We start from the raw sequence: 25,882 nt of genomic DNA on the forward strand, positions 1-25,882 counted from the left end.
TGTCAATACAACCCTACTATATAGATATTCTACATCTCCATGTCTACGATGGAGGTCTTTGTAGATTTCATTGACTATTGCCTCGATAGCATCACCAGAATACTTGACGCGGACCTGTAAAACATTTTGGAGTTTGTTAGGTTACCTTGGTTTGAGAGGCCGATTTACTAAGTTACGAATGAATATTTGTTAAGAGGGAATTAATGCAGGTACATTAATTTGTGTTGGATCTTAAGATTGTAAATGGTTCTGAGCTAGTGCCCTCACAAGTAGTGTATGTAGTATTGCCAGCAAAATATGAATAACATAGTTCAATATTAATAAGCTATCTTAAATGTTATGATATCCACTGAAATGTAGATACCAATAGAGAGAACGGAAAAGATATGATGTATTTCCAGAGTAGACTAACAAAAACATAAAGGTTTGTTCCCACTTGTATTTGAACATTTGGTGTATGCTTGACTGTCTTAGGAGGATAATGGTTCCATACTGAATTTTATTTTACGAAAACCTAATAACCAAGATGGTAGTATAGGACGTGGAATTATATCTAAAAAACATTGAAGCATCTATTTCTTTGTTAGTAGTGGCGGTTGTAAATGTTAACAAATTTTTTTTCCATAGAATGAAATGTAACCAGGAGGGCATATATATGGATTTTCTATCACAAATAAGTGTATGGCAAGTAACCTATATAGTTTATGTTGTTAATTTGGTTGATTTAATTGTGTAGTATTTGTAATCGAATGTTTAGAATAATATAACCTGAATATACATAATCTATTATTTATATGTTTACAGTATGCCATAGTGACAGGATGAATGGAATAGCTCGATAAATTGTTGTTTATTGGTACCCATTTAAAATTGGCAGTGTTTAAGATTTGTATAGGCACGACGTGTAGTATGTACCTCCTCGGGTATTGTTATCCATAATGGCTCCAGGTCATCACCGGTTGTAATTGATTGCTCCAAACCATCTCCCAAAGACAACACCCAATCTCTGAATTGGACTTTCTCACCACGGATTGTAACTTTTGGGACATTCCTTTCGATCCTCATGTTCTTACATAGAGTGAATACTTTACAGTATTGCCACAATCGGGACTTGCTAATGCTGGCTGCCACTATTTCCTCATGGCCCTTTTTTAGAATGACAGGTAAAACCTGTCAAAAATCCCCACCCAAGACCATAGTGAGGCCAGCAAACGAAAATATCCCGGCATCTAGATCAACCTTGGACCGTATATCTCTGAATGTGCGATCAACAGCTTTGAATACAAAATGATGAGTCATTGGAGCTTCATCCAAATGACCAAACTTGTGCTGCATATTAGCTCCGCAAGAAACATATTTTGTTTTATTTCATAACAGCTAAATTCATCGGCATCAATTGGTATTTTAAAGCGTGAATGAGCTGTTCTGCCTCCGTCAATCAGCAGTGAAGCAATACAGAATGAAGCGACATCAAGCACTATTTTTCCCTCACCCCTTAGTCTGTCTATAATTGTTGACCATAAGAAGGTCTTTCCAGTTCCACCAGAGCCATACAAAAAGTAAAATCTTCCTATATTCTTATCCACCGATTCAACAATCTGGTAAAAAATGATGCACTGCATTTGGTTTAAGCAATGTATGGCCTCATTTGCTTTAAATCGAAGTTGCTCGCGATCATACATCATCTCCTCCAATAATAATTCATTTATATATTTAGAAGTGAAGACAATATTTAGCTCTGGAAAACCTGGGTAATTGACCAATCTCTTACCATACTTCTTTAATAACTCATTTATTGCCTCAAGGGCCAGCATCTCCTTGTCAATAATAGTGATTTTCAGATTTGGAAAATTTGTGATTTTACGCCGTTTGTATTCAATGTCGTCAACCATATTTTCCCAGTGGCTCCCCCAGAGTTCTGAGGGGTTACTAACTTCACAAAAAACTAATAAAGTGACAAAAAATTGCGAAGTTGAGAGGCAGAGGCACATAGGGAGGCATCAGTAAAGGCAATATGCCATTCCTTATCGGATTCAAGGAAGCCTCTATAAAAGCAAGCTTCTTTGTAGGTAGAGTAAACAATCCCATCAACTGTTCTGATTTCTTCAAATGTTTTGACCCCAATGACAATGTTTAACAATAGACGCATGTAAAATCGTTCACCAGAGGCATGATGTGCATAAACCATACGCCCGATTACATCATTTTTTTGTTTTCGACGGAACCAACATTTAGCAGATGCATCCCAGCAGAACTTTGTTGGATATTTGATAAATGTTAGATCATGACCCAAGTTATCATACCGGTTAGATAACATCCATTGAATGAATATTGTGTCATCAGGATCAACTCTGCGAACAACTTCCGACAATGTCTCATTGTCACGAAATCTAACCTCCTGCTCATTTTCCAAGTGAAAATACAATCGTTGCACAAAGGGCTCTCTGTGATAAATGGGGAACCAAATAGATGCCAACATGACTCAGCTGCCGATATATATCAACATGAAAGATAATTGCTCACTTCATCTGAACTTAAAGTTGTGAGAGTCGATGAGCTCTCACTCCTGCTAGAGTTTTTTTGGTTAGCGTTCTCTAAGCGTGCAGTTGCCGTATCAGGACCCTTTCCAATATATTTAAATAAATATTTTATAGAGAGAGACCGATTACACCATTCAACATTTATGTGCCCTTAATATTTCACCAACAATCCACGATGATATGGGACAACATGCCTAACGATACAGAGGAAACCTTTAAAAAAAGAATTCACCAAATTGTAGCTATTTTACCAAAAAAATTATTTATTATTTTATTATATTCAACATTACAGGATAAGCAAATTAAAGCAACCACAGATAATGGCCCATTATTTAAAATATTTGTTATCAGGTATATAGTAAACATCTAAGTTAAAAATCTATATTACGAAAAGTGTTTGATATGGCACACGTGTTCATAGTTGATTATGATGCAACCTGGTTTTAGACTACTTACTACTACCAAAAAATGCGTAACACTAGCAGTTATACATTTTTTCATGATGCTAGTGATTGTTAGTAAACTCGTTATTGACAGGGAGATTGTCGCGTAAACAATCACTAATGTGGATTATGCTTCGCCAAACACTAAATTTAAATTAATAAATGAAAGAAAACAAAGATTGGAAGTTAAAAGGGTTTGATCTAATTGAAGTTTATAATGTAGAGTACAATAAGATATAAGCAGACAATCACTTTTAGAGGGCAACAGAGGTTGCAGGGGTTTCTGTTATTCCCTAACAATACAACAAAAATTACAGAAGGGGGGTTGAATGTAATTCTGGCTTCTTTTCGAGATTTATAAAAATGTTCTAACTTAATATATATATATATATATATATAAGTGTTTTGATTTGCAAATTAGGGAATAAGGAATTAAGTAAATCAAACACAAAGTAATAAAAACACAAGTCTTTAAAACTTTCTGGTGGATTTGAATGTATCCACCATATATATATATATATATATATATATATATATATATATATATATATCGATTTGAGAACTCTGTGAAGCTCAAATTGGCTCACAGCTGCTTTACAAGTGACCATATAAACAAACTACAGAGAAATTCTTAACAGTTACAGCTTTTTCTATTTCTCTTCTAAAATGTGTTTGCTTAGTTATTTGTTCTACTAGCTACACTTGGTTTATATATCACCAAGTTTAAATGGTAATAAGACAGGATAATAAAACAAAACCTATCAAATCTAACTCCATGATGCTTCATTACTCTATTCCAGCATCTTTGAATATCTTCATAATAGCATGGAAATGGTAATGCTTCTTTGCTCTCAATTTCCTGCTAAATAGGCTGCCACATTCCATTTGTAAACACCCAACGGATGTGACTGTGTTATCACTGTCAACAGATATTTGAATTGATCATCCGTCGGGTACATTCTTGTTATCCATCGGGTAGCTTGTTGATCATCCGTCGGGTAGCTTTGTTGATCATCCGTCCGGTAGCTATTTGACACTTGACTCCATTTCATTTATGTAGAATTATAAGACATCTTATATGTACAATTAATCAACCTATTCTGCATATCTACTAGTAGTCAACATGACTCATGTGCTACTACAGAATCTACACAAAATTGTTTGCAGAAATGTGCTACAATACTTATTATTACATAAGCTACTCACTCGATAGATATCAAATCATTATCCGTCGGGACTATATTGAATCATCCATCGAGACTATATTTGATCATCCGTCAAGTGCTACAAAATTCACTAAGTTAAATCTACTAATGTGTTTGTTATGATTTATCATCAAGTTCATAACATATTCATAACAATCTCCCCCAATTTATGTCTACCGGAATTGTAGCCATAAATTAAGAGAAACTTGATGATAACAAAACACTTCTAAGAATACAAATTAAAAGTAGTAGATAAAACTGATAAGTGCTGCAAAATTTACTGAAAATTGAACAATGCAAAGTATACAAAGAATAACTCACAATCATTATCAAGGTGCTCCTCTAGTCTGAGAAGATAAGTCTATTTCCTTGATTGTCTAGGTTTCTTCCCAAGCCTCCTGTTGTTCTCTTCAATCTGGTTCTGGAGTTGTCCGTGGAATTCAAGTTCATCAGCTTCTGAGAGATCTAACATTCCTTGTATTTCCAATAGAGTCTCATTGCTAGAGATACTCAATTGGTCCTCCAATATGAAAAATCTTCTAACTCCCTTTTCATCCATGAATTCCATCAACCAATAGGGCCTCAAATGCACTCTCTTTCCTGTAAAGGGAATAAATAGAGTTTTTGGGAGTGCATCTTTGGCTCTATTACTCCCCAGTTCCTCAATCTTCTTTAGAACTAATCTTCTAGCTGTCATATTGTATCCAAAGTTCTTCTTAAAAGATGAATAGATCTTTATTAGCACAAATTGGCTTTCTAGAAGAATCATGTGAAGTGGCCATATGATCTCTTTTCCTCCCTTGTATTTGAATACCAGTCTTTCAGGGAGATGTCTATGAGCATTAATTCCTCTAACTTCTTCCAGTTCATCTAAGCAGAGGTTAATGTCAGAAAACTCTTTGATATCACAGATGTACAACATATCTTCTTTGTTGACCGTAGATTTAAATTTGACTAGTGTCTTTGATTTGAGAATCACTGGTTTCACTTTCTTGCTAGCACTTGTCTTTGTCTTCTCTGTCTTGAAGATATGAAAATTTAGCTCAGGAATAGGCAAACTATCCCAGTCCACTGGCTCATCCTTTGGAATTATGGGCTCACCATGTATATTCCTAGTTGGATCCACCACCTTGAATTCTTCAAATACCACTGAGGGTTTTGATGTTTGAGTTGTAGTTGTGGACTTTTTAGGAATATTATCTTCCATTTCTTTATCATTAAAGTCCAATTTTATCTTGGAATGAAGCTTGTATCTGAATCTTCTTTTGAGCTGTGGTTCTTCTTGCACTTCCTGATCCTTAGATTCAGCAATTACAGTTGGTTGTTCAGGAATTTCTGTTATGGTTTTTACAGCTTGAAGCTTGGCCAAGATAGCATTTGCTTCTTCTTTTATTTGAGCTTTTTAGCATCCAGAGCAACTTGCTTATTTTCTTTCCTAATTCTCTCTTTCTCTTCCTTCTTAGCTTCCACAAACATGGGGTGTCCAGCCACCACACAAATTTCCTTACCATTTCTATAAATCTTGGCTAATCGTCTTTTGAGTGCTGAATCAGCTGGATCCTTGTAGAAGGCAATTGACCTAGCCAACAACTTTTTCTCATCTGGCCTAGGTGTTTCATACACAGTATCCATATGATTCTTTTCTAAAAACTTTGAATAGTTTCTTTTAGGCCTCATGATTAAATCTACTTTTGGAGATTTGATGCAAGATGTTTGGCCTTTTTCCAGATAATTTATACTCATTTCATTCACATAAATGTTCTTGACTTGAGAGTGATGAATGAATGTTTTGTTTGGCTTCTGAATTGGCCCAAACTTTTGTTGAATATCTGCATCTATTTTTCTCCATTTTTCTTTCAACTCCTTCTCAGCTGCTGCTACATCAATCTTTAGCAGTTTGTCATCTTTGTTTAGTTTTGCTGCTGTTAGATTTATGATATCAATACTGTCCATGGCTGGTGGCTTTTTGAAAGCAATTGTTGGCACAATTACCTTGCTGACTTGGATGTTTAGCACTTTCTGCTCCCCCTCACTCCTTGACCCCTCTTGAATGATTGGGACAGTAACACTTTCTTTCTCCCCCTTTTTGTTATCAGCAAGTTGAGTAGAAGAAGAGGTTTGTGCTGCCACTAGCTTTTGAAGCAAGCCTATTTGCTGTGCCTGATGTAGATGAATAGCTGTTAAATTTTCCATAACAGTCATTCTTTTATCCAAGGAATCCACTTGAGTGGCAAGATCTGAATTCTTCCTTAGCTGCCTCTTAATGTCAATCATGGTTGCTTCTGGAAGTTTAGCATCCAATCTTTTAGAAATGTCCTTTTTCATTTGATCAATCTCACTTTTGATAGAAGTGACATCCCAATTGTGTTGAAAGCCTTGGATTTGTTGTAATTGAAGAGAAGCAAGGTGTGCTTATAGGAGCTTCTTGGTGCTGGCATTTGTTGTGGATTGAAGAGCAGATTGTGTCTGACTTATGAGTTGAATGAGGGTGGTCTTGAAATAGTGTTCATCACATTGTTTTGAAAATGCCCAAGATGGCATACCAGATCTAGAACTAGGGCCTACTTCTCCCCCTATGTCCAGTGACCCCTCTTCACTATCATCACCAAAGAATTCTTCTGATCCACCAGCTTCATAATCTATGTCATCACTAGCTGTAGAAGGCATAGCTATAATGGCATCATTTGCCCTTTGCATGGACTGAGTAGTGTGCACCAAATTCAGCATCCTTTCTGCACTTTCATTGCCCTGTCCATCCAAGAGTTGATATGCTGGAATAGGATGAGTAAATGTCTCAGCATCCAAAGAGGTGAAATCTATAGCAGCTTGACTATGCTGAGATAGATCCTCTCTGTTTGCCTCATTGACATTCATTGACTCACTAACAATGATGTCCATCCTTATATCTCTTGTACCTGCATTTCTCTCAATTTCTCTCTCTTTTTGCATCAAGGGCTCCCCTTGGCTCCCCACCCTCACACCCTCACCTTCACCATCTAAGGTGGGACTCCCCTCACTTTTGCCAATCCTGAAGAAATGGACTGCATTTGTTCACTCTTTTTCTCTCTTTTTTTCCTGGGAGCAACCCAGACTCTCACTCAATTCACTCCCTTCCCTCAGCCCTAAGAGTGATTGTACTACTACTAAATCTTCTGCACTTGTGAGAATTGAAGAAATTTAAGTTGTGCAGAGATACCCAACGGATGAGGAATATCCATCGGGATAGTAGTTTGGCTATCCGATGGATGACTGCTGTTAGGCTTATCCGTCAAGATACAATCACTACTCGACGGATGATGAATACCCATCGGGATAGAAAGAATAAATAAGTTTGGAGTGGAGACTATTGTAGACTCTGTATAGATTGATGATAATTTAGGAACAAAAGTTTTAACAGTCTCAAAAAGAAATGGCAAGTGAGCCAACAAATTATCTAAAAGATGATGCTCACTTGCTTGGATTTTTGGCTTCTCCAAGAGAGTTAAAGATGTAGAATTTGGAAGTGATGTATTTATCATGTCAACATCTAGTGAGTGTGTGGGAGAATTTGGTGTATCAGGTGCTTAAATTATAAGAGATTTTGGCTGTGACTCCACATTTATTGGAGCCACATCAATCTAACTTTGAGATGGTACAGTGACTGGGTCTTTAGCACCAGTTTGCACTGTGTTTGTACCCTGTGCATCCCCAAGGGTTTTTTATCTTTTCTTTCTAGCATAAGTTTGTGGTGAGCTAGTGTCCCTACCCCTTTTGGCCTGTGCTCCTGGTTGGGAGCTTGTTTCAATAGTGACATCCTTTTGGGAGGATGAAACTAGTAATTAGCTTATTTCCTTATTAATAACCACAGTTTGTTGGGAAACTGTGGTGTGGCTAGGTTTGGGTACTCTCTTCTCACCAGCCTTATCCTTAGGGCTTCTTTGATTTTCACCCTGTCCCTCACCTTTCTCACCCACCTTCACACTCCCCTCTTTTTGTTTAGTGGATTTAACAACCGGTTTCTTTTGAGAGAAACCATAGGGGGCTTTCTTAGATGTAGATTTTGAAGTTTGTGATTTAGTAGCTTAGGTAGGCATCTGTTTGGTCATTGACACAGATGCCATTGCTACATTAGAAGGCAAAGAAATGTGTGAGGTTGGAAGAGTGGAGACAGTAGAAATTACCTCACTTACCTGAGGTTCCTCCATAACTGGGAAATAGAAGAGGGGCACCTCTTTGTGGTGGTCTGCTATATTAAGATCTGCAATTATTCTTCTTTCTTGAATCCAACAATTCACCTTGTTGGTTGGGTTCTCAATCACAATGTTCTCAATGAGATGGTTAGCAAGCATCATGAAAAATCTAGCATAATAGACACTTTTACCTCTCTTATTGAGTTCTCCTAACTTAAAGCCTAACTCAAACAAGACCAAGTCACTGAAATTAAAGTACTTATCAGTAACTATCATATAAAGCATGTTAAGCATGGATATGTTAATAGAATCAAAGTTACTAATCTTACCAGAAAATACTTTAGTTACCACATCACATAGATAACTCCATTCTTTCCTAAGACCCAACCTTCTAATTTCACTTAATTTAGAGGTAGTGAGTGCATAGCCCATGGAATTAGTATGTTAACAATATTAGTGTCTGTGTATGGAGCAGTAACAGTATTATCAGGAATTTTAAAGCATGATTTGACAATATCACTGTTAATGCAAAATTGCTTACCTTTAAGAGTGAATGTGATGGTCTTATCAGTTGAGTTGTACACTGAAGTTGTCCATATCTCCTCTATAACTTCATGGTAGATGGTGGGAGATTCCAACATAGCATAGTTGAGTTTGCAGCCTTTCACAAAATCCATCATTTTGTGGTAACTTCCAGAATGTTGAATCTCCTTGTTCACAAGAGCTGTGAATTTGTTCTTCTCATAGATGTACCCAGTTTGAGACATGATTTTGACGACTGGTGCCATTGTTAGAGATTGAAGTTTGCAGAGAGAGAGAGTGATTGCTTTTGAGGAAGAAAGAAGTTAGAGCAATTGAATATTGAGAATGATAAAAGAATAAAATGAAAATGAATTTAGCTTTTATACTATCTCAGAAATAAACTGACAAAAATAATAAAGTAAAATAAAGTGACTAATAAAATTTTCCCAAAATAGCCGTTTAAAAATAAACAAACTGTAAAAATTCTGTCTCTTATCGGTCATGTCATGCTTACAAACTATAAGTATACTCGATGGATAATATTCAGAGTTTTAACGGCTATGATTGAGGCAATTCGATGAATGAGATAAATCAGTTATCCGCCGAGTTATAAAATATTCCAGAAAACTAATTGATTTTTATTAACAATTAATATTCCGATGGATGATCAGACTCGATGGATAATGAACATCCGTCGGGATGTAAATTTTGACTTAGCCAAAATTTCATTAAAAGTAGAAAAATCAATTAAATTTCCGGTTGCATAATAACTTGCAAAATATCTGAAATGATTCAAGAATAATTAAGCATACCCAACTCACTTAACAACCTTGAAAAGGTGGATTCATCAGGTGGCTTGGTAAATATGTCTACAAGCTGCTTTTCACTTGGAACAAAATGAAGTTCCACAGTACCGTTCATCACATGTTCCCTTATGCAGTGGTACTTGATATCTATGTGTTTTGTTCTTGAATGCTGCACTGGATTTTCAATGATGGAAATTGCACTTGTGTTACCATAGAAAATGGGAATTCTTTCCACTTGTAGACCATAGTCCAACAATTGGTTTTTCATCCACAAAATCTGTGCACAGTAACTACCAGCAACAATATATTCAGCTTTAGCTATAGAAATAGAAACTAAATTTTGCTTTTTACGGAACTAGGACACAAGCTTATTCTCTAGAAATTGACAGGTTCCTGTTGCACTTTTTCTATCTATTCTACAACCTACATAATCTGCATCTGAATAACTAGTTAGATCAAATCCAGAATCTTTAGGGTACCAAATGCCAAGTTTTGGTGTTCCCTTGAGAAATCTGAAAATTCTCTTAATGGCTACTAGGTGATATTCTCTAGGATCAGCCTGAAATCTAGCACAAAGACAAGTAGCAAACATTATATCTAGCCTACTAGCTGTTAAGTATAGAAGTGAACCAACCATGCCCCTATAGGTTGAAATATCCACAGACTTTTCAGTAGTGTTTAATTCAAGTTTAGTTGCAGTGGCCATGGGAGTTTTTGCAGATGTGCAATCCATTAGATCAAACTTCTTTAAAAGATCATGAATGTATTTAGTTTGACTAATGAATATTCCATCACTAACTTGCTTAACTTGTAAACCAAGAAAGTAAGTTAGTTCTCCCATAATACTCATTTCATACTTACTTTGCATCAATTTGGCAAACTTTTTGCAAAGTTTTTCATCTGTAGATCCAAATATAATATCATCTACAAAAATTTGAACAAGTATACTAGAGCCATTAACATTTCTAAAGAATAAAGTTTTATCAACAGTACCTCTTGTCAAGTGATTTTCCAAAAGAAACTTTGATAAAGTGTCATACCAGGCTCTTGGTGCTTGCTTCAGTCCATAAAGTGCTTTCAAAAGATAGTAGACATGATATGGGAAATTTGGATCTTCAAAACTAGGAGGTTGACTAACATAGACTTCCTCCTCCAAATCTCCATTCAGAAAAGCACTTTTGACATCTATTTGATAGACCTTGAAATTGGCATGAGCTGCATAGGCTAAGAAAATTTTGATGGCTTCAAGTCTTGCAAACAGGAGCAAAAGTTTCACCAAAATCTATTCCTTCTTGTTGACAATAGCCCTTAGCAACCAATCTTGCCTTATTCCTTACTACTATACCATTTTTATCCATCTTGTTTCTGAATACCCATTTGGTGTCATTTGGATTCTTTCCTTTGGGCTTGGTTACCAGCTTCCACACCTTATTCCTTTCAAATTGGTTTAGCTCCTCCTGCATAACTAAAATCCAATCAGGATCCAACAAAGCTTCTTCTACCTTCTTTGGTTCTTCCTTAGATAGGAAGCTGCTATATAGACATTCTTCTTGATTTGCTCTCCTTGTTTAAACTCTAGAAGATGCATCACCAATGATGAGCTCAAAGGGGTGATCCTTAGTCCATTTTCTTTGTTAAGGTAGATTAGCTCTAGATGAAGAGGCCTCATTGTTGACTTGATGTGTGACTGAGTTTTGATTAATAGAAACTCCCTCTGAGTTTGTGAATCTTTGATTTGAGAAATGGGAGCTTTCTGTAAGTGATCTATTCTGACTTTCAGCTTCTCTTAATGACCCGATGGATGGTGCACTTTGTGTTCCGACGAATGAAGCTGATTGTCTCCCGATGGATAAGGCAGATTGTCTCCCGATAGATAAGGCAGATTGTCTCCCGATGGATGAAGCATTTTATAACTCAACAGATGTTGAATTATGTGCTTCATTCGTTGTAGATTTTTCTGCATTATCCTTACTTACTGTTTCTTGATCACTTTCATCATCACTGTCATCACTAACCATTTCCATATTATCAAACTTGAGGCTTTCATGAGAATCTTCATCTTGCAGTCCTTCAATCTTTTTATCATCAAACACAACATGTATTGATTCCATAACAATGTTGGTTCTAAGATTGTAGACTCTATATACTTTTCCCACAACATATCCAACAAAAATTCCTTCATCTGCTTTAGCATCAAACTTCCCATGTTGGTCAGTTTGATTCCTCAAGACAAAACATTTGCAGCCAAATACATGAAGAAAATTTAGGGTTGGTTTCTTGTTCTTGAATAATTGGTAGGGTGTCATACACTTTGCTTGATTAATCAAAGCAATATTCTGAGTGTAGCAGGCAGTATTCACAGCTTCAACCCAAAAATATGTTGGCAACTTAGATTCTTCAAGCATTGTCCTTGTAGCTTCAATAAGAGATCTGTTCTTTCTTTCCACTACTCCATTTTGTTGTGAAATTCTTGCTGCAGAAAACTCATGCATTATCCCATTCTCTTCACGAAATGATCTCATCACAGAATTCTTGAACTCAATTCCATTGTCACTCCTGATTTTTCTTACTTTAAAATCAGGATGATTGTTGACTTGACTTATGTGATTGATGATGATTTCACTAGCCTCATATTTAGACTTTTGGAAATATGTCCAAGAGAAGTTTGTGAAATCATCTACAATTACTAGGCAAAATCTTTTTCTTGAAATGGACAGCACATTGACTGGTCCAAATAGATCCATGTGTAGCAATTGCAAAGGTTCTTCAATTGTTGAATCAAGCTTCTTTCTAAATGATGCTTTAATCTACTTTCCCTTTTGACAGGCATCACACAATTCATCCTTAGAAAACTCCAGTTGAGGAATGCCTCTAACCAGTTCTTTCTTGACAAGCTCATTCATGGTCTTGAAGTTTAGATGGGATAACTTCTTGTGCCATAGCCAACTTTCATCTTGACTTGCTTTGCTGAGAAGACAAGTGACAGATTCTGCATTAGATGAGTTGAAGTCAGCTAGATACACATTTCCTTTTCTCACTCCAGTGAGAACCACTTTGTTGCTTCTTTTGTTTGTCACAACACAGGCTTCTGAATTGAAGGTTACTGAATTGCCCTTATCACAAAGCTGGCTGATACTCAACAAGTTGTGCTTGAGACCATCCACTAGGGCAACCTCTTCGATGATAACATTGTCTTTTAAAATCAAGCCATATCCCACAGTATAACCCTTATTGTCATCTCCAAAAGTAATACTTGGGCCAACTCTCTCCTTGAACTCTATGAGCAGGGTAGAATCTCCAGTCATATGCCTTGAACAACCACTATCCAGGTACCAAAGATTCTTTCTGTTTCCCTGCACACATCAAAACCAAATCAAGTTGATTTTGGTACCCAAGTTTCCTTGGGTCCTGCCTTGTTAGCTTTCTTCTTTAGTTTTTTAGGTTTAATCTCATTTGACTTGGGAATTTCTGATTCATCCTTAGTTATTTGGGTTGGACCTTCGAAACCAGTCATTTGAACATAATTATCATGCACATTTTAATTAACAGGAAAAGGCATGCTGTTTGCAAACATGTTATTCCAGTAAGGCATGCTAAATGGTATTTGTGGCATACTAAATACATCATAATAAGGATTAGGTGCAAATGGCATATTAGCAAATTGTGCATTCATATTCTGAGCAAACATAGCATTCATAGGCATAGAAGGTATGGCATTCAGGTTGGGAAAGGAAGAGGGTACAGATATAGGAGTAGGCATGACAAGTTTGCAATTAACAGACAAATGATTAACACTACCACACTTAACAAAAAAATTTCTTGGAGCATACTTATCAGGTGTGTAGTTGTTATGTTTGTTAATCCCTACTTTCCCATTTCTATTGTTTTTCTTTTTAGTTTCTGTTTTAACCTCAATCTTTTCTAATATGTCATTCAATTGCTTGATGGACAAATGACCAACATTAACTTTCTTCTCCTTCTTCATTTGACTTGATTCTCCTAAAACAAAGTTTTTGGAAACTGATCCATATTTTTCATTTAGCTTGGCAAGCTTAGCTTTGCTAACTGGTTTTCTCACAGGCGACGGATACGGCTCTTTGTCACTCGACGTATAATCCTTTTGATTATCCGACAGATGATTCTCATCATCCGTCGAGTCCACATCTGTAAGCAATCCTTCAACCAAATTGGATTCCAGCTTCTCCTTACTCTTTTTCCAGGATGCATCATAAAAGGACTCAATACCTTGAACTTTAGTGATTTGAGCATGAACATCTCTGGATTATTTGCATGCTTTAATCACTTCTTGTTCTCGTTCAAGCTGCTTCTTTAAAATCTCTTCTTTCTTCAAGAACTCAGTTAATTCATCCTTAGCAATCTTACACTCAATTCTCAATTTTTCAAATTCAATAAACTGAGACTCTAACACATTATTCCTCTCACTTAAAAACAAATTATTTTCTTTAATTTTAGCATTTTCCTTAGTGAGGGACTTAAGTGTAACACGCAAGTGATATAATTATGTAGACATGTCATTGATTGCATCATTACACTCAGCTTTAGATAAATGAGCTCGGTTAGTGGTGATTACCTGATTACTTGAAGAACTTGTTTCTGTTTCATCAGACTTGTGCATCAGGGCTAGATTGACATAGCTTACATCCTCATCTTCATCCAATCCATCAGCCGCCCAGTCATTTTCCTGTGTAATGAACGCCATTTCCTTTTGCTTGAGCAACTCAAAATATTTCTGTTTGTAATCAATAGGCTCAAACTTCTTTTTGCTAGAATCTAACTTTCTACACTCACCGGAAAAATGCCCTTCCAAGCTACATTTGAAACATTTGAATTTGGATTTATCCACCATGTTTCTACTTGGCTTGACTGCTCCAAAGTTCTTTTTGAACTTGAGCTTGGAAAATCTTCTCGAAAGGAATGCTAGATGCTCATCAATATCATCCATGTCATCTTGGCTCAAATGATCTTGATTTTCAGCTACCAGCCCTTTGCCCTTGTTCTCACAGACCTTTAAGTAGACTCAAAAGCTTCTACCTTCATCTATTTCTCTCTCTCTAACTCAGCAACCGGTGCTATGGACCCTCATTTCTTCCTTCCTTTCTCCATCCTCTCATCTTGCTCTATTTCAAGCTCATAAGTCTTCAGGATGCCATACAGTCTCTCCAAGGTAAACTCCTTGTAATCCTGAGAATTTCTCAATGAGACTATCATTGGTTTCCACTCTTTTGGAAGAGATCTAAGGAACTTGAGGTTGGAGTCTTTTGTCTGATATACTCTTCCATGCAACTTCAGAGCATTTAGTAGTTTTTGAAATCTACTAAAAAAATCAGTGAGAGACTCACTATCTTCACAATGGAAGTGCTCATATTGCTGAATTAACAGCTGTATCTTATTCTCCCTTACTTGCTCAGTACCATCACAAATAATCTGGATAGTGTCCCAAACCTCCTTGGCTGTTTTGCAGTTAATGATGTTATCAAACATATCACCATCAACTCCATTGAACAATATATTCATGACTTTCTTGTCTTTCCTGACTTGCTCAATATCAGGATCTGACCATTCATGCCTAGGCTTGGGAACAAATGGTTTATTGCCTGTTGCAGCTCTCATTGGTACGTGAGGACCTCTCTCTATGCAATCCACATATGCCTCATCTTGAGAAAGAATATGTAGATGCATTTTCACCTTCCAGTGGTGATAATTGTCTTTGTCCAGAAAAGGAGTTTTAACTCCAACATCCTTCTTGTTCATCTTGCTGTTTGTTGTGATCTTTACACTCTTTGTACTTCAAGAGCTTGCTCTGATACCAATTGTTATTCCCTAACAATACATAAATAATTACAGAAGGGGGGTTGAATGTAATTCTGGCTTCTTTTCAAGATTTATAAAAATGTTCTAATGTAATATATATATATATAAATTTTTTGATTTGTAAAGGGCAGAATAAGAAATTAAGTAAATCAAACACAAAGTAATAAAAACACAAGTCTTTAAAACTTTCTGGTGGATTTGAATGTATCCACAAGATATAAGCTCAAATTGGCTCACGGCTGCTTTACAAGTGAACAAACAAACTACAGAGAAATTCTTAACAGTTACAGCTTTTTCTATTTCTCTTTTAAAATATGTTTGCTTAGTTATTTGTTCTACTAGCTACACTTGGTTTATATATCACCAAGTTTACATGGTAATAAGACATGATAATAAAACAAAACCTATCAAATCTAACTCCATTCTGCTTCATTACTCTATTCCAGCATCTTTGAATATCTTCATAATAGCATGGAAATGGTAATGCTTCCTTGTTCTCAATTTCCTACTAAACAGGCTGCCACATTCCTTTTGCAAACACCCAACGCATGTGACTGTGTTGTCACTGTCAACAGATATTTGAATTGATCATCCGTCGGGTACATTCTTGTTATCCGTCGGGTAGCTTGTTGATCATCCGTCGGGTAGCTTTGTTGATCATCCGTCGGGTAGCTATTTGACACTTGACTCCATTTCATTTATGCAGAATTACAAGACATCTTATATTTACAATTAATCAACCTATTCTGCATATCTACTAGAAATCAACATGACTCATGTGCTACTACAGAATCTATATAAAGTTGTTTGCATAAATGTGCTACTATACTTATTATTACATAAGCTACTCACTAGATGGATATCAAATCATCATCCGTTGGGACTATATTGAATCATCCGTCGGGACTATATTTGATCATCCTCTGAGTGCTAAAAAATTCACTAAGTTAAATCTATTAATGTGTTTTGTATGATTTATCATCAAGTTCACAACATATTCCTAACAGTTTGCTACACCTTAATGTAGATAAATGAGCAATATTAATGTTTTTTTGCATATATGTATATGCCATTTAGTATGGTAAAGGAACGTGGATTCTAAACACTCTTACATGTAAAAGATTGAAGTAGTCATATTATTGTCGGAACTCTTTTACGGCTTGAAAATAAGATGTTAAAGAAAAGTGTGTACTTGTTATCCAAATGTATTTTGTTACACTCCACTGTTATTTTTGTATCTCTCCTTCTATACAAGGTATACCCGTCAGCGTCCAAGACTATTTTATCACTGAAAGATTTGGGATATAGTTTTGTGCATCGACCGTTTGACATGCAGTGACATTTTGGATTTGCAGGTCCACATGGTCCATGCAGCATTAGTTGGGAAACTGCTTTGTACCCTTTTGGATCTGCTTCCTTATCAGGAATTTCAGCAGTTATGACATTATCGATGTCCTCTGGAGTCAGCAACTTGTCTGCACTAGCCAACCATAATACAATATGAGCATGTGACAATCCCCGTTTTTGAAACTCCACCGTGTATACTACTGGAATTCAATATAAAACAAAGATGCGAATGTGTTCATACTGTCAGGTACCACCTGTTATTGAAACGCACTGCTATATGGAGAATTTTATGTGAAGAATTATAGTTTAAAGAACATAAATGTAGATGATTTATAGCTCAAGGCTTCCTGAATTTGTAATTAACATGCCAATCAGGATTCCTACCCGGAGTTATGGAAGTTTTGAAGTTTACATAGTAAACAACTGCACCTAATTTATAGAGTAATAAAAGGTCTATTAAACTACATGGCACAATTATTTTTACATTTTAGTGCTGCACATGAACATGGACACCTTGATGCTTGATATTAATTCTTGACATTTATCTCCAAGAAAAAAATGTGATGAAAATCCATATTTAGGCTTAAGTGCGAAAAAGTCCTCAACAGATTCCGACCGTTGAACAGTTCAACCACCCATATGATGGTCATCATTTAGAAAACTCAACTGCCTATAAGGTATTTATAGGGGATAATATAGAACCAGGTAATTAGGTAGTAAAATATGAGATAGTGTACAAGTTTCTGAATTAATTTTAAGTACGTGTTTACATCTGCCTGTATGGTAAAGAGCTTCCTCCTAAAGGTTTTTGTTTCATTCCCTGGTTTGTAACTTTGCACAATGATGAGATTTAACTTTAACATGTGGCACTACTATTCCAACAGTTTACTATTATTGAATATAAAGTTAATGATGTATTTTATTTACATGGTTGAAAGAATTTCTGTTTGTTAAAACCTGAATGTTAAATTCATATATACAAATATTTTGGTAAACAAAAAAATATATAGCCATGACATATTCTAAGTTAAGTAGTGGTAGCAATCACAAACTAAGAAAAAAGATACTTGCGAGCACACGAACTAAAACATGTTTTTTGGTGAAGTCATTGAGCATAGCATCGAGCTTTATTTTGAAGACCCAGGCCACAATATCAGGCCGCAAATAGGCACTGTGGGATCCAGCAGCCCGAACAGCCTCCTCAATTTCATCCCATTTTGGATTACACATAAAAGTGATAAATAGGTCGGGATCTCCGTATTCTTTGCATACGGCTAATGAATCCTGAAAATTTTGTTGCATGTATCGGTAGCTACTAGTAAAACTCGACGATAAAATCACACGTCTACCTACCTCTATGGCATCCGCATCACCGAGTCTTAGGCTGTCTATAATGTTATTATAAAGATTCGATCTTATGATAGATTGATACCTCTGCACCCATACGAGTCTCGTACGCTCCACTGAGCACCATGCATCAACTATAAATTGTAGGAATAGACGTCCACCGAGCAACAAATATGTCCATCAACAACACGATATTGTGCCCTAAATGCATAATATTAGTGCATACTTACCATGTCCTTTTCACTTTTAGAATTGTTTGCATTACGATGCTTAATATTAATTCTATACCCATCTTCCCCAAACGAGAACAACAAAGGGTACTGCAACTACATAAAAGAAGGATGAAATTCACTGATGTGTTGTAGCCCATTTCTTTTATGCTCAGAAACTATATCCCTCATATTAGCAAAGTCATTATCAACTAAAAGCCCAGCAAACTCATAATCATTAGCAGTTGGAACATTTTGAAAATGACCATCAGAAGTCCGTCTCTCAAACAATCTTAGGTGAACATGTTCTAGTTGAGTGCATGTAAATCGCTTCCGCGCTTGCTTAAATATACCTACTAAAGCATTTTCACGCTCCAACATTTCTTGCAACATTGAGACAATAGTGGGATCCACTTCACCTGCCTTCCCTAGAAAGCTTAACCGGTGATCTACGGCCTCTGGACCATCATACATATGCAATTGTGCAAATTTTGGTGTTATTCCATCTAGAGGCACCAAAGAGCCGAGGCTATGATAAGTGTATCCACACACATGAAAGACATATAGACCCTTGCCATTATTAACCGAATGATCAACGTTACCCCTGAATGAAAAAATTGCAAAGACGTTGTTATAGATACGGCTCTTGCTAAAAAAACATTTAATCTTGTCCCATCAGCACTTATTAAGTCGTTCAATTCTGGAGGTATTTCATGCAATAAAGGAAGTTTAACCTTTCCTTTACCATAACAAATTGAATAACCCTTGGGTCCTGTACCAACATGTCTGCCCGTAAATTCAGCGGTCCAAACGTGCACTTTGCAGAAACCGCATATCTCTTATTGTCTGCCAATATTGAGGATTGTTTTGCTCTCCACTGTTGCAACAAATCTAGTTTAAGAGTTCACTAAAAAAACATTTGCACTAAGTTTGAAAGAAATAGTCATGCACAAATGTGAAGTCTTACAAAAATTCTTTTTCCTCCGATTTATGGATGTTCGCATTCTCCGTGATTCTGTGAAATATGGAAGACTAACATATAAGCATGGAAAAAGGCATTCTACTTATTTTTTTAGGGGAGCATATCCGCGCATTAACTATAATTTGGGAGCCAACATATTTGGAGAATATTTACAAAGGTGGACAATACCTGCACGAGAATTTTAGTAAACCTATTCCACAAAATAATAAGTAATACATAAGGAAGAAGGTGCATACAAGCAGTATTACCTTCATTTGTACCTCCTCCATTTTCTAATCCCGGGTCTTTGTTCCCCTCTCCACCTTCGCCAGGCTCCTCATTTGGTTGCAACAATTTGAACAACAAATTATGAAAATACATATCATTAAAACATGGCTATAAATCAATAACCAAAGGCCAGTATCTATAGTATATGTGGTTGTAATGTTTGGTGGAATGGGTTCAACAAAGTCTTATATATGCGAGAGTTCATATTCTATGTAATATGCAATTGTTAGAAAATGCATATGTAAAGGTCTAGTTTATACCGATGTTGTCTGTGCGAATAACTAAATCCTGACTGGAACCGTACTTAATTTTTGGTTTTATGGATTAGAGCTGGTAATTAATGCAGATTAATATCATGTTAATATGCATTCTCCGTGATTCTTCGAAGTATGGAAGACTAACACATAAGCATGGAAAAAGGCATTCTACTTATTTATTTTTTGGGGGGCATATCCGCGTATTAACTATAATTTGGGAGCCAACATATTTAGAGAATACTTATACAGGTGGAGAATGCTTGCACGAGAAGTTTAGTAAACCTATTGCAGAAAATAATAAGTAATGCATAAGGAAGAAGGTGCATACAAGCAGTAATACCTTGGTTTGTTCCTCCTCCATTTGTTGAGCCCGGGTCTTTGTTTCCCTCTCCACCTTCTCCAGGCTCCTCATCTGGTTGCAATAATTTGAACAACAAATAATGAAAATACATATCATTAAACGGGGCTATAAATGATAAATCAATAACCAAAGGCCATTTCATCTATAGTATATGTGGTTTTAATGTTTGTTGGAATAGGTTCAACAAAGTCTTCTCTATGCGAGAGTTCATATTCTATGTAACATGCAATTATTAGAAAATGCAGTTGTAACGATCTAGTTTATATCGATGTTGCCTGTGCGAATTACTAAATCCTGACTGGAATCGTACTTAATTTTTGGCTTTATGGATTAGAGCTGGTAATTAATGCAGCTTAATAACATGTTAATATGCCCCCAAAAGATTGGAGCAATGAGATATGAAGATCTTAAGGTTGGATGCATTAAATGACTCATTCATAGCATTCTGGATTGTAGGACACTGAAGACCTCGAACCCAAAATATTATATTTCTGCTGTTCCATATGTTATACTCCCTCAGTCCCTTCCAATTGTTTACATTTCTGGGGAAGTGTCCGGCACGCATTTTAAGGTGCATAAAAAGTATAGTTATGTAACTTATTTTTACAATTTTCTTTTTCTGAATAAAAGTTGAATGTTTTAATTATTATTCAGAAAAATAAAATTATAAAAAAAATTACAGAACTATACTTTCTATGCACCTTAAAATGCGTTTCGGACACTCTCTAAAAAATGTAAACAATTGAAAGGGACGGAGGGAGTATTTTTTAAGCTAGTTATTGAGTGTAATGTTTTTTCTTTTATTTATTTGATGTCATGTGCAATAATAAATTTGATGAATTATGTTTGCATTGTACATGCCAGAGTAGTTTTGTAAAATGTATATTATAGAACCAATACTAATATGCAAACCATGAACAATATAATTATTATATTTCTCCTTTCCCTTAAAACTTTGTAAACTTGTAGCACAAGCCATGCAAGGGTAAGTGGTTGCATATTAATGGAGACCTTATAATTTATTAAAATTTCCTGAAACTTAATCGCTACATTAAGAAAGTTATGCATGAAGGATATCGTGTGCTTAGATTTTACATGGAATTAGATTAAATGTACCTGTCCGTGTAGGCTCGGTATGGCCATCAATGATACCTGTAAAAAGAAGCATAAGGAAGAAGAAAGTTATGAAAATTTAGAATAACGAGTTTGATTCATATAATACGTTTTATTGGTTGTGCTCACTCATTATTGTTGGGTAGGATCCAAGCCTTGGCACTGATAGGCTCTGCGAACCCAAAACAGCTTCGTCCATCACGGCCTTAGGCCTACCTCTTTCCCTGGAAGGGCCTTCCCCTGGTTTCAGTCACAGAATTACCAAAATTATATGCATTAAATCACTTTTACAGTAATAAAAACCTCTTTATCCAAGGCTTGGGGTATTGTGTCATGAAAGATAATTTATAATTAAATTTGGGAAACAAAATTTAAGTAGAAGAGAACCCACTGTGTGTTTTAACATTATGCGGAGCAACTAACAACATACTATATTTTTTCTGCAAAAATATTAAAAATGCATATAATGGAGGATTTGCATGAGCTTGTTAAATACTACAGATCACAACACTTTTATTATAACTCACTTTTTATACGGCGGACATTATATTTTTGCCTTGCTAACCTCCATCTTTCCAAAACCTCTTCAGTCACCGCAATTCGAGGACGCCCCCTTTTTGTAGTCCGCCCTATACTGTCATTACCTATCAAGTCCAGACATAAACCATTTCAATAACTTCCGAATGTAGTGGTAATCTTGCTTTTACCCTAACAATATGTGCATTAAGGATGCTTGAATTTCCACATTGTGCAACCTATTTGCTTTGGTTTTGATATTACACTTCTAAATTGATTAAAGGTTAAATCTGTAAACCATGCGGGAGGGCCAGGCTACACAACCACACAAAGGAAATAAGAAACCCCATAAAATGCTGGCCTGTGCACCTAAGGCTTGTTATACTCGACTTACTTAGCATAGCTTTAGATGCTACTACATCTTCCAATTAATTTACTTTAAAATTAACTAAAGCCTCTCCTTGTCATTCAGATTTATAGTGCAACACATAGAAGATGACTGCTACGATCCTGGATAAAATATGACCACGGGATCCACGACCACCCAACTCCAGGAGGTGACCTTTCAAGGTTACCAAATCCAGAAATAATATCCCGCTAGTGTGCATACATAATAGCATTAAAGGTACGTTTCTGGGATTATCTTTGATAACTTAAATGAGCTGTAAGTTTTTTCCTTTGATTTTAATGGTACTACTTCCCAAATGTATATAATTTTATATAATTTATAATAATACCCGCAAGTATATATTTACATGAGAAACTTTTTAATACTCGGAAAATTTATGTGAAGTAATATAAGGAAAACTAAAATATATAGGATCGCGTAGAAAGAAATATTAGAATCAGGGAGCTTTATGGTTGTCACAAGCAGATTGTTCCTGATGATAAAGACTTTACTAGGTGGAGCACAAATTGGTGGCAGCAATTCACAGTGTTGCTTAGCAGAGGATTGAAAGAAAGAAAACATGATTCTTCTTACCAAATCTAGAATTAATATCCCGCTAGTGTGCATACACAATAACATTAAAGGCACATTTCTGGGATTATCTTCGACAACTTATATGAGCTGTAAGTTTTTTCCTTGGATTTTAATGGTACTACTTCCCAAATTATACTTTTATATAATTTATAATAATACCCGCAAGTATATATTAACATGAGAAACTTTTTAATACTCGGAAAATTTATGTGAAGTAATATAAGGAAAACTAATATATAGGATCGTGTAGAAAGAAATATTAGAATCAGGGAGCTTTGTGTTTGTCACAAGCATATTGTTCCTTATGATAAAGTCTTTGCTAGATGGAGCACATATTGGTGGCAACAATTCACAGTGTTGCTCAACAGAGATTTGAAAGAAAGAAAACATGATTCTTCTTCAGCTTTTAAGATCGAACATATGCTTGTTGTAGCTTTTCTCGCTGGATTATTCTGGTGGAAATCCTATATAGCTCACATAATATTTTTGGTTGGTTTCAAATATACATCATGTGTTGAGTTTGATAAATATGTGGAGCACTTTTTAACCAACTTTACCTGCTTTCTACAATCGTCTGAGTGAAAAAATATTATTTTTTCTTCTACAAATTATCAACATGTGATACTTTTGAGCTAAATTCTTTAAACTGCTACATATAAAGTCGACACAGGAACATAGGTGTATGGTGAACCTGGTAATAAAAGGTCTGTGTTAAGATCTAGTTTCGTATGCTATGGATTGTCTATTTATTAGTATCTCCTGATAACTTAAGTTAACTAAAGATGAATCTCTTGAGAAGAGGTTACTTAGTTCTTTCTGTTCTTGCATTGCTTTTGGTCTAGTTCCTTTTATAAATTCAAATGTCAATTTTCAAAATATTTAGGCAATTTGGTTTCCAAGAAGACAAGTACATAAAATTACATTTTTCCCTTTCTTCATTTTTATATCAGGGGGATAAATGATAAGTGGATTCTATATCCACTTGGAACGCTTTATTACAAGTTTAAATTGGTGTTTTGGACTCAAGTTGTTGGTATTTTGATGTGTTTTTGTGTTATTGCATTTCAGGTATCAGTTAAATGAAGAAATGAGCTTTTAAAGGAAATATGATAAAAAGTGATCAGATTTATAATCCTAGGCCATTTTCAAGTTGTAGAGAATCTCGTTAGCTTCGCGTGGGCAGTTGAATTGCCTAATTCTGACGAGTAGAACTCAAGTTATGGCCAAAACAAGATTCATCAGAATTTTTTCCAAACAGGCTCCAGGCGCCCGCCTGGGATTTGGGGCGGCCGCCCGAGAGCTGAGGTGCCCGCCCGGAGAGCTAAGGCGGCCGCCAGAGGCGCGGCTGGTCGCTGATTTCGCTAAAAAAGCCTTTTTGAGTGAAATTTGACGATTTTAAGGGTCCAGGTCCACTAAGGGCGTATATATACTTAAAAAAAGGGTTTTCATCATCCGGGAAGATTGGGATACCAAGGAGAAGACCTAGAAGCACATAACAACTCCAAAAAAGAAGATTTTGTTTTCAACTTGTGATTCTTTGAATTAGTTGTAACTTTGGATGCTCGTTTTCGTTCTTGTTGAACCTAGATCTCGTTTATTCGTACTTTGATTATTATTCAGTTTATTAAGACCTTGTTTTATACCATGCTTTCATTGGAACCCATGGTGATGATGAGTTCAATTATGGGCTAATCCTTGTCATGGGGTTCTAGCGGATTTACTTATGGATTTCAATAGCTAATTATTTCGATATCTTGGTGTGTGGTGATTGTATGATATCATAGTATTGGTTGTGCTTATTCATCTTATGTGCGTAGCTAACATATAAGATAGTGTGTTAATCTCTATTGAAGCGATAGTGAATATAGAGGTTTAGAACTTGCCATGCTAGCATAGGTTCATGTATGTGTATGCATGATTCGTAGGTAACTCTAACCGTTTTACTTGCCCTATATAATCAAGATAGATAACTTGTGCTTAAACCGTTATGTTGTCAAATTCTATAGACATATAGGGTCTCAATATAATTGGTGCCTATTCAGCTTCTATCTCTTTTGTGGATGTCTGGTAGAATGGTACTCGTGCAACGAAAGTTGGCGTTCATCAGTTTTGTGTTATCTGATTAGTGTCATCACCATCACATGCTAAGGTTAAGAATGAAAAGGCTATTGAATGAAGTATTTAATGAAGTCAGGATCCCATGTTTATCATATATATTAATTCAACCTCAATTCTCTTAGTTAATGTTATTTAGTATAATCTTTTAGTTTGATAAAAACTCAATTTGTTATTTGTCTTAGCATTGAGCGATAACCATACATTGTTGCATAGGTGCATAAATTAAACTTAACCTGAACCAGTCTCTGTGGGAACGAATCTGATTTATATCTTATACTACTTGTAAACGCTTATACTTGCGTGAATATTAACGCATGTTTTCGCCCTAACAATAAACATATAGAAATGTAATAGTAGTATCTAATATCTACAGGTAGTGCTGAAAGCAAGAGAGGGGGGAATATAAGCTTTCCCCGAGGTCTGTTCTAGAAGATAAATTTGGAGTAGTAATTCATGTACTGTATCCTTAGGTGATATTAAACACCTTTATGCAGACAACTGTAAAACCCGTCTAACTACACACACGATAACATAACGCAATAATATAAGCACAAAACATACTCATCACTTACCTGACACACCAGCAGGATCCATAGAACCAAGAAAACCACCCCAGTCCAAAACCAACCCAATCCCCAAAACTCTATGTCCCCAGCCCGGAAGACACAATCACCGAACTAGCCGCCTTCGATGTTGATTTTGTATATCACCAGCCTCCGCGAATGGAGAGCTGTTTCGAATCTGTGTTTCTTGTTCAGAGATCGGTGTGGCCAGAGATTAGACAAAGAGAGGGGTAAAAATGTCCTTTCACAGGGAATAAAATTACTCATCAATTTTATATTTTTATCCCCCCTGTTCGGCTAATA

At 35.9% G+C, this 25,882-nt stretch overlaps 1 protein-coding gene across 1 annotated transcript; it reads right to left on the reverse strand.

Moving 5' to 3' along the window:
- Positions 1–1,945: 1,945 nt before the first annotated feature.
- LOC141660246 (uncharacterized) lies at positions 1,946–25,610 on the reverse strand. The gene is made up of 13 exons (XM_074467213.1): positions 25,589–25,610; positions 21,928–22,044; positions 21,564–21,640; positions 21,404–21,439; positions 20,267–20,338; positions 19,571–19,777; positions 19,155–19,297; positions 18,601–19,024; positions 18,442–18,537; positions 18,297–18,345; positions 17,932–18,252; positions 16,779–17,064; positions 1,946–2,444 (listed from the first exon to the last, which is right to left on the reverse strand). Exons 1-13 carry the CDS (start codon positions 25,608–25,610, stop codon positions 1,946–1,948), a joined length of 2,349 nt encoding a protein of 782 aa, XP_074323314.1.
- Between the last annotated feature and the right edge of the window lie 272 nt (positions 25,611–25,882).

The sequence above is a fragment of the Apium graveolens genome, chromosome 5 (assembly GCF_009905375.1).
Source record: "Apium graveolens cultivar Ventura chromosome 5, ASM990537v1, whole genome shotgun sequence".
Lineage (NCBI taxonomy): Eukaryota > Viridiplantae > Streptophyta > Magnoliopsida > Apiales > Apiaceae > Apium > Apium graveolens.

What these genes read in the sequence shown, in the direction of transcription:
- LOC141660246 (XM_074467213.1), bottom strand. Translation starts at nt 25,610, where the DNA reads ATGGATCCTGCTGGTGTGTCAG. An exon ending in CTAAAAGTGAAAAGGACATG is followed by an intron (nt 18,346 to 18,441) that starts GTAAGTATGCAC and finishes TACAATTTATAG; the next exon opens with TTGATGCATGGTGCTCAGTG. An exon ending in ATAGTCTTGGACGCTGACGG is followed by an intron (nt 2,445 to 16,778) that starts GTATACCTTGTA and finishes CATTTATCACAG; the next exon opens with AGAGCCCTTTGTGCAACGAT.